At 38.8% G+C, this 8,919-nt stretch overlaps 2 protein-coding genes across 2 annotated transcripts in view; one reads left to right on the top strand and one right to left on the bottom strand.

Moving 5' to 3' along the window:
- kcnq1.1 (potassium voltage-gated channel, KQT-like subfamily, member 1.1) overlaps window positions 1–3,818 on the top strand; it is a 44,395-nt gene extending 40,577 nt beyond the window's left edge. The window contains exons 14-17 of the mRNA XM_034116780.1: window positions 228–322; window positions 896–942; window positions 1,043–1,104; window positions 2,288–3,818. Of these exons, the coding sequence (XP_033972671.1) occupies window positions 228–322; window positions 896–942; window positions 1,043–1,104; window positions 2,288–2,542 (459 nt within the window). The 3' untranslated portion in view covers window positions 2,543–3,818. The remainder of the gene's footprint in view (window positions 1–227; window positions 323–895; window positions 943–1,042; window positions 1,105–2,287) is intronic.
- A 4,162-nt stretch (window positions 3,819–7,980) lies between these two features.
- Window positions 7,981–8,667, bottom strand: cdkn1ca (cyclin-dependent kinase inhibitor 1Ca). The gene is made up of 2 exons (XM_034116781.1): window positions 8,256–8,667; window positions 7,981–8,138 (listed from the first exon to the last, which is right to left on the bottom strand). The coding sequence occupies exons 1-2, from the start codon at window positions 8,665–8,667 to the stop codon at window positions 8,038–8,040; spliced, it is 513 nt and encodes a 170-aa protein (XP_033972672.1). The 3' UTR covers window positions 7,981–8,037.
- Window positions 8,668–8,919: the final 252 nt, after the last annotated feature.

Below are 8,919 nucleotides of genomic sequence, written 5' to 3' on the forward strand. Positions count from 1 at the left end.
GCTTAAATGGATTGCCTCTTTCCAAACAATTTGCTGCAGCAAGTACTCTACTAAAACCTGCTCCCAGGGTTTGTTCATTTTCTATCAGTCTACGTAGAAGAATGATATATGAGGAAAATACAATGTACATTTGTTACATATTTGAAAGGGGTTATACCTAACAAGACGTTTATAATGAAGACAAATCTTTGATGTAAAAGTTCCAAACCTTTTTTCCCCATTTGTAGCAAGCTCGTAAGCCCTATGATGTGCGGGACGTGATCGAGCAATACTCCCAGGGTCACCTCAACCTCATGGTGCGAATTAAGGAGCTGCAAAGAAGGTACAGTGCTTGATGAATAACAGCTTCATACAGTATGACTAATATACCCTGAGAAATGCAATGGTAGATGATGGTGTTTTTGAGACAGAAAATGTAAGACAATCTGGAAGCCTGCTTACTTTCAGAAAGTAAAATCAGCTCTGCGCCCAGTAGACAACGATATCATATGTGCAATGATTTGAATTCCATGTTCATTTTGACACTTCATGTTAGGTAAATGGTAAATTGACTGCACTTATACAGCACTTTATCAGGTCTTTATAACCCCTCAAAGCGCTTTACATACTACAAGTCACTCACCCATTCACACCTCATTCATTCCCTCACAGCCACAGACGCCCCGTGTAGATTTGGTTTTTAAACGGTTGACTTACTAATTATACTTTTATTCTTCCCCTTGTTGATGTACTGTCCCATTGCTGGTGTACAACTTTAAATACCGCATTGTGGGATTAATAGAGGATTATCTTATTTTCTAAAAAAGAACTATCTAAAACACAAGTGAGGGATGGCGGAGAAAATACAGAGGGAAAGTGTATACAACTCTCATTCATTTCCTGTTGTTTCTCTCAGACTGGACCAGTCTATGGGGAAGATAACTGTGTTCCAGTCGGGCTCCGGTAATGAATTACTCCACTGCTCTCAGAAAATATTTGACAGTAAATATGGAACAAACCACAGTCCTAATCCCCCTGTCTTTTTATTTACTTCCCTCTGAAGACCGAGACAAAGACAAAGGCACCAACTCAATCGGAGCCCGACTCAACAGGATGGAGGACAAGGTGGGGTTTGTTCAACATCTGTCAAAAGCTTTTGCAACATTACTCTGAAGTTTAATGTTTCAGTATTATTATTATTTTACCTTTTTATATGTTTAGCCTTTATGAAAATAAATGTAAACATGTTTTTATTGACCATACCAGAGCAGTTAAAAGACATTAATAAGACACTTGAAATTGGGTAATGCAACAAAGGTTTACTTTGCTTTGTAATATAAAATAACTTTGCATAGACATGTGGCCCTGTTATTGTGGATTCAAATGAAAAACTTGAACAGCTTGTGCCAGCAAGCAGCAAACAATGAGTAACCTTGATGTTGTTTTCCTTTCAATTCTTTTTTAAGATGTGTCAAAACAAAGAAAAGCACTCATTTTGACAACCTCCCTTTAACTTGTTTTCCAAATACTCCTGACATACCTGCCTCTAAACCATGTGAAATCAAATCAAATGATTTAGTCACAAAATGAATTTAGTAAATAACAAGGTTTTTTTTGTTTACTAAATACAACTTAAAGGTGGGGTAGGTAATTTTGGAGAAACCAGCTCGACTGCGCTAGAATTTGAAAATACACAGCCGGAAAAAATCTGCCACTTCCTTACAGAGCCCCTCCTCCAACACACACGAACGCGCACATGACCAATGAGGGCACGAGATAAGTTTGTGCACAGATGGAAGGCTGACAGGCAGGTAGGCCATCCAGTTATTTTAGCCGGGCCGGCTACAATGATTGGTCGTGCTTTTTACAGCGCTACGGCTTCCACAGATGATATTTTTTATGGATTTTTTGTCAAAGCACTTAAGATATTCATTGCTATCGGGATGTTAAGAGCATTCCATGGAATATAACAAAAAGTGTATCTCGAGCCGGTTTCTCAAACTTACCTACCCCACCTTTAATGGTTGTGAATGTGTGGGTTTTCCATGTTTGCTGTTAAAGGCTCAGATGTATTATTATGGCTTTAATTTAATGTTTGTTATTAACTCATTTCTTTTACTTTCACCAAATATAGTTTTGTCTAATGAGCCATGCACAATGCAGCAATAAATCAATGTGGCACAGGTCAATACTATGATGCCTTTGTCACACAATGGAATAAAAAGATATCTCTACATCATAACATTTAAATAACTCTCAGCCAGAGCATTTTGTTTACTTTTATCAACATCTATTTCATCTTTCGTAGATATCGCACATGGACCAAACGCTAAACCGCATCGCAGAGTCCCTCACCTTCCTGCTGGCCCAGAGGGACCCGGGTGACTGTGAGGGTGGAGCTGGAGGGGGAGGCGGGGTGACAGTAAGGCGAGGAAGGACCTGTAATGTCCTCCCGAGTCAGGACAGCCTGCCAAGCTATGACCAGCTGTCTTCATCACCTTCCCCCCTCTCCTCCAACACTGCAGCCGGCCCCCACCATGCCAGTCGGGAGGAGAACTGCTGAGACCAGGACGTCTTTCTCTTTTTAAAACAATTTATAAAATGTATTCAGATCAAACTAAGTTATCTATTAATCTATTTATCTGTTCGTCAGCTGCCCAAAATGTTGATAAAAGTATCCTTTATGACTTGATTTAGATTTATTGACGTTTGATTTACTATACCTTTCTTTTAGGAAAACCTAGGATATATTATATAAGTATAAATAATTTATGTGAAAACAGCTTTTAACATTTGTGTTAACTAAGAGTTGTTTTTTTAGTTTTTTTTTTTAATCGTTTATTTGAAGAGGGAATGCATATTGATGAACATTTAAAACAAATAATGCTTTAAAACGTAAACATGCCAGATTTGAGCTTTGAGCTAATTTCCTTCCGTAGTCCCTCACAGAGTTAGTTAAAAACTAAGTTTAACTGCAGTAACTAAACTTTAGTATAGTAATCCCTTAACTCTAACTGCACTTATTGCACTCAACACAACAGAGATACTGACAACTGTAGCACTTAGGCAATAAATGCATATTGATGGAGAATCTGTAGGAAGCATGAAAAGATAGTGGTATCCAAAGTGTTGTGGTTTCTGGTTATGGTCGGAAATGTGTTGGCCAATCGTGTTAGAGCGGCTTTTAGTTTAATGAAAGTAAACCGTTTGTGTGTAGAGCAAAGAGAAGGAATGCAAATGTTGACTAATCATTAATTGTTTGACAATGATTTTTCTTTTTGTTAGCTTAAAATGTGCTTGTAAACGTACTTCTATTGACTTAGAATGCGTTTCAGACAAATAATGAGCCAAGCACGGAAAAGGAAGTCTTGACCTACTTGTTGATAAACACCTCAGCTTAGCCGTAATGCAAAGCGGTAACATTCAGCAAAAAACGTAACTTTATAGAGCAAACTGCTGTTTATTGACACTGAATGTAATGTACTGGAGGCCACTCCCACTTTGGCCTTGTGGGCCTGCCCACCCCCAACTCTCAGGTCCAAGATTTGACCCAGTCTCACCTTGTCATATTACTCTGTGCCTTTATCTATATATCTAGCAGCTTTGCTGAATGTTGGCACAATGATAGTAACAATTCATTCAATCCATTATTGACATCTCAACAATTATTTTCAACATGTTGTGTAAGCATTAGTTTCCCATCTTTTCTTTAAGATATGATTTCCTTGTAGGATTTAAAAAAATATATAACTTAACATTTATTCAGGTTACAGCAGTGTTGTAGTCAAGTCACCAATTCACGAGTCCAAGTCACACTCGAGTCCCCACTTTTCGAGTCCGAGTCCAAGTCAGAGTCACCTAGGGAGAGTCAGAGTCCAAGTCCGAGTCACCCAAGGAGTGTCCGAGTCGAGTCCGAGTCATCATTACCTGTGTCCGAGTCCAAGTCCGAGTCACCCAAGAAGAGTCCAAGTCAAGTCAGAGTCACAAGTCTTAATGTATTAATCTTCGTGGATACATTTATTGAAATGTAGCTGCTCCTCTACATTGCTTTTATCCTGTCATGTTATACTAATGTGTCTATTGAACTGCTGTGAAGCGAGTTTGGCTACAATTTTTGTATAAAAAGTGCTGTACAAATATAAAGCTTATTACTAATATTAATATTATTATTATTATTATTATTATTATTATTATTTGTATTATTGTAAATTACCTTTAATATGTCTAACTATATTTAAAATGAGTTACCTTTTAGAGAAGTGATTATATTTGTATGCCAATATTTTCCTATGGTAAAGTTTTAGTTTTGCACTTTTATTTTGATAGTAATAAGATCGGGACTCTGAAACATTCACGAGTCCGAGTCAGAGTGGGTTAAAAATTCACGAGTCCGAGTCAGAGTGGGTTAAAAATTCACGAGTCCGCATCGGCACTCAAGTCCGACTCGAGTCCGAGTCCAGGCACTCGAGTCCGACTCAAGTCTGAGTCCAGGACTCGAGTACTCCATCTCTGAGTTACAGTAATGCCAAACACTTGCCCCTGCTACAGCATCGTGTACTATAATTCAATATGCTGTATTCTTGTGGAATAAAATACGATATAAATCATATCTTATGAACAACAGTCTGCCCCTGCATGTGAGGTCGGCCCAGACCCTAGGGGTTTTTAAATCCTCCCTGAAGACTCACTTCTGCTCTCTGGCCTTCTAGACAGAGCTGAGTACGACTCCTGACATTTCCCTGTGTTTTGTTTTTATATTTGCTGTTGTAAATGATTGTCTTCTGTTGCTATTGTAGTAAAGTGTTTTTATTACATGTAGGCTACAGCACTTTGGCACGACCAAAAATCGTTTTTAAATGTGCTCTATAAATAAAACCTGATTTGATTTAATTTTATTTGAACAACGCCTTACATTTCAAACCTTGACTTTCAATGTAATCAGATGTTGTTTTCACATTTGTAATATTTAGAAATATTCTTCTGTAGCAATAAAAGATTGTAGTTATTATTAACAAGTGTCTTTGTGTTGTGTCTGGTGCCTTCAGGCGAGGAATCTCTGACTAAAACAAATGAGCTAAATATTTCAGTTACCAGGGAGAGTTTGTCTTTCTGCCAGAGGTGGTTTGATACAAGCAAAAAGTAATTTTTCATATTAAAAAGTGAAGGTTTTTGCAGTTTCTCTTCTCCTCAGTCATCTATCAAACTGATTCAAGGTACTGTCTCCCTAAAATCAGTGTATCTCTGATAGTGGCAGGCAGCAGAATTAATTTTATTGTTTTGATGTGGGGGTGGCTTTGTCTCCGCTGACTTATGGAGATAGCTAACACCATGGCTAACACCATGCCCTTTGCACGGGTGATCTTTGGGCAGCAGATGGTGACCTTTTCCTCGCTGGCCATCCATGGGGTGTCCAGGAATTCCTTTACACAAGTGGCCATGAGGAGAAAAGGCCCAAGTGACCATCTGCCTCTGGTGTCCGCAACAATGGACCCCACCCTCCTAAAGTGTGCTGAGGGTGGATGGCCTTTGTGCTACTCAGGAGCTGAGGGAGGGCAGAGATTCACTACAGGGAGGGTGTAGAGGTTTTAAAAGAACCACAACAAAGACCGCATCAGTCAACAGTCATAAACACAAAAAAATGTAAATGCTCAATTCATGAAAACAACAACAGAGCTTTACTGCTCTGGCTAAATAACTTTAGTTGAAGAAGAATATTTCCAACCAAGGCTTACTCTGCATACTGAGTTGCAACTTTCTGAATCATAAGGTACAAAGCTTAAAATGTAGCAACATACTAAATTATTTTTAGAGTTATTTTGACTTTACGTTTTAAAACTGTGTATTTCTTAAAACGCTGAGTGCTCATTTATCAACTTGAGGAAATGTAAAAAAAAAAAAAGGTCACTGTTGGAGTTGCAAAACGTAATCATTCTTCTCATTTAGCTTCTTCTATATATGGAACAAAAGGAAATTAGTACAATAGCTTAGGTTTTATATCAGTTTTTGAACCTATACAGAGTACAGGTTTAAATCATTCAGCAATATGACTGCATTAATTGACACAAACCCTGCACTAGGGAAAGCTTCATTCACTGATAATGTACTAGCAGCTTGTAATGTGCATCTTTTAATGAATCTAATGAAGGAGTTGGGCGGAGAGATTGGGATCCCATGAGATACTTTGCACCCAAGGGATGGTTACATTATTGATTTCTTGACTGGTAACATGAATCCAGTGGTGCATTATGTAAGATCATCTGTTCCTAATGCAGAAATAACACACTTAACATTGACTCTCCTTGGCATTAAAGCATTTAAAAATGTAAATGATGTTTATTTTATGCTTGCTTCATGCAGGAGAATACACAAGTAAACATGAGCCAAAGTCAGAATAAACATTAGTGGCATTGGTTTGGGCACATGTCAGTGATAATAGGTGATTGACTATGAAAAGAGATGGAGTGAAAAGAGGGGAGTTGAGGGGAGACCTGGGGGGTCAGGGAGCTCTAAGGGCTGATTTGCAGGTGAAATGGATGGCACACTCTGCTTTGTGGCCATTGTTCTGCTCTGCGGCCAGATGGCCTCTCCTATTTCTTTAGAGCTGATACCCCAACACTGTGGGAGGGAATACGCCTCTGTGGGATTTGGCCTCTTTAATGGGCTAATTTGGCAGTTACAGCTCATATTAACGGATATAATTTCAAGCCTGACAGCACAGTCCTTATAATTTTGTGATTATGAAACATCTCATAATACAGCCCAGAAAATGCAATTACTCCAAAAGGTTTTTTTCTTCCTTCGATTGCCAAACTTGCAACATGAATTGATTTTTCTATGGCTTTAGAGGCATACTTATTATAAGCTTATTCAACCGTGGCTGCCACAAAGTCAGCATAAAACCAAAGATTTACTTTCTCATAAGACTGCAGTCAAATTGAAAAACGAATCATTTGAAATTCAGTTCACAAATCTATAAAATTATTGAACTCCAGGGTTTTTTTTTTTTTTTACCATAGTGAGTTATGACAGCAGCTTTTGGGTAAAGTGTTTGTTTGTACTCTTAAAGCCTGAAAGTGCATTTAAAAATACTGTTTATTACTCAAAACACACTTTCATTTCATTTTCGTTTCCAATTAATATGGCTTGCAAGATGTTTGACAGACATTTTTAAAAGTGTAAAGGATTTCCAAATAGGTTTGTGTCTCAACTCAAAATTGCAATGCAAATGCACAGTTTGTTATAATTATACCTTGTTTAGTATATTATATAAATCATTGTTTTACATTCCAAACTATGTGCAGTTCTGCAAGGCACAGTTCATTTGGAAGCTTCAGATAGACAAATCTAAATCATGACTAAAGAGTTGTGAGGCATTGTTTGGAAAACTAATTACGAAGTTTTCCGAGATACTTTTTGCCCAAGTTACAAAATATAAACCAGTTTTTTAGAGTGTGTAAATGTATAAGCATTTAACACCAAATTAATATGGACAGTAGATAATTGGGTCTTTGTCTGAATATGTTAAATGTGCTTTATCTGAAAAGTGCAGATCCTCCAGGGAGACAGGATATATAATAATCCCTCAATCCGAAATAGTGTCATTAAAAACATAGTTTATTTAACATTGCAATATTTGTAGGCTTTACATTCTCAGTTAATCTAGGCAAACATGACAAGGACAAAACAGTGCTGTTCCATTTAGCACGTCATAATACAACAATCCACCAACAAGATTGAGAAAGAAATGAAACGTACAGAAACAAAGGATCAGTCAGTCGTACAAATGTACTTTCTCACATAATAATGCAAATGAGAAATCTTTGAACAGACATATTTGCGAAATGAAACATAAAAAAGCAAAGTCGTTAAATAAAAAGTTCATAAATAGAATAAATAACAGAAAGTGGTATAATTTAACCATGGTTCACACTCAAATTGGCAATAAAATAAAACGAAGTAATAAAATAACATAACATAAAATCCTTTGGTGCAGTGAATGGGCTTTGATCCAATCCATTAGGTATACATATAAAAGAGTCCATTATTCCAGAAGCATGATCATCTTATCGTTTTGCACAGAGCAGCTTCACTGGAACTTGTGTGGAAAGGACTGAGGATGCTCTTGGTTTCTGTGGTCCTCCTTCTTTTTGCGAAGAAATCTGTCAGGAAAGAAAAACACGTTTACTCACTTAAAAAGACCAGAATTATCAGAATAAACTTGTGTTACAGCTTAAATAGTAGGCTACACTTATGGATCGGCAGGGCTTGATCCTCACCTGTAATTCGTGCATTGCTCCTGGGCTTGGCTGCAGACTTTGAGAGCGTCCTCTTCCTCCGGACGGGCGTCCCCTCTGCGGGACACTTCCGTGTGTTGGAGACCCTGGAGCAGTTCTCCTGGTCGGCCCCTGCGCTCAGCCTCTCCTCTTCTTCCTCAGTGTGTGCAGAACAAACATCCCTTCTCTGCTGCTCGGACTCCTGGTAGACATTAGCTGTGGACTCTGCGGGGATCTCCTCCCACTGAAACCTGCCCTGCAGCGGAGTCTCCGTCTGGAAGTTAAAGTTCCAGCGGCGGCTGTCCTGCTCCGTGATCTCCCTCATCTTCAGCGTCAGTTCCCGGCGCAGCTGCTCTCGGTCCACCGGGCCAAACAGACTCCTGCAAACTGACTCTCTGCATCTGATGGGATCCATTCTTTAGTTTTTACTTAGGTTTTTGTGTAGTGGCTGCTGTTGCTGTGTTCCTCTGATGTGCTCTGGTCATCACTTCTCCTGCAGGGCTATTTAAAGGCTGCAGGGCGCACGAGGCTCTGTTTGTACACAATGAGCAGAGGCTGCTGATTGGCTGGTGCTCTCTGAATTGGCCGAAAGGGGGCGGATTCTTTGTGTCTGGAAGACTATTGTGACCATCAACAAAAGTCTTGGGTCCGTTTGGGATTCTTATGA

This window comes from Trematomus bernacchii, unplaced genomic scaffold, assembly GCF_902827165.1.
Source record: "Trematomus bernacchii unplaced genomic scaffold, fTreBer1.1, whole genome shotgun sequence".
Taxonomy (NCBI): domain Eukaryota; kingdom Metazoa; phylum Chordata; class Actinopteri; order Perciformes; family Nototheniidae; genus Trematomus; species Trematomus bernacchii.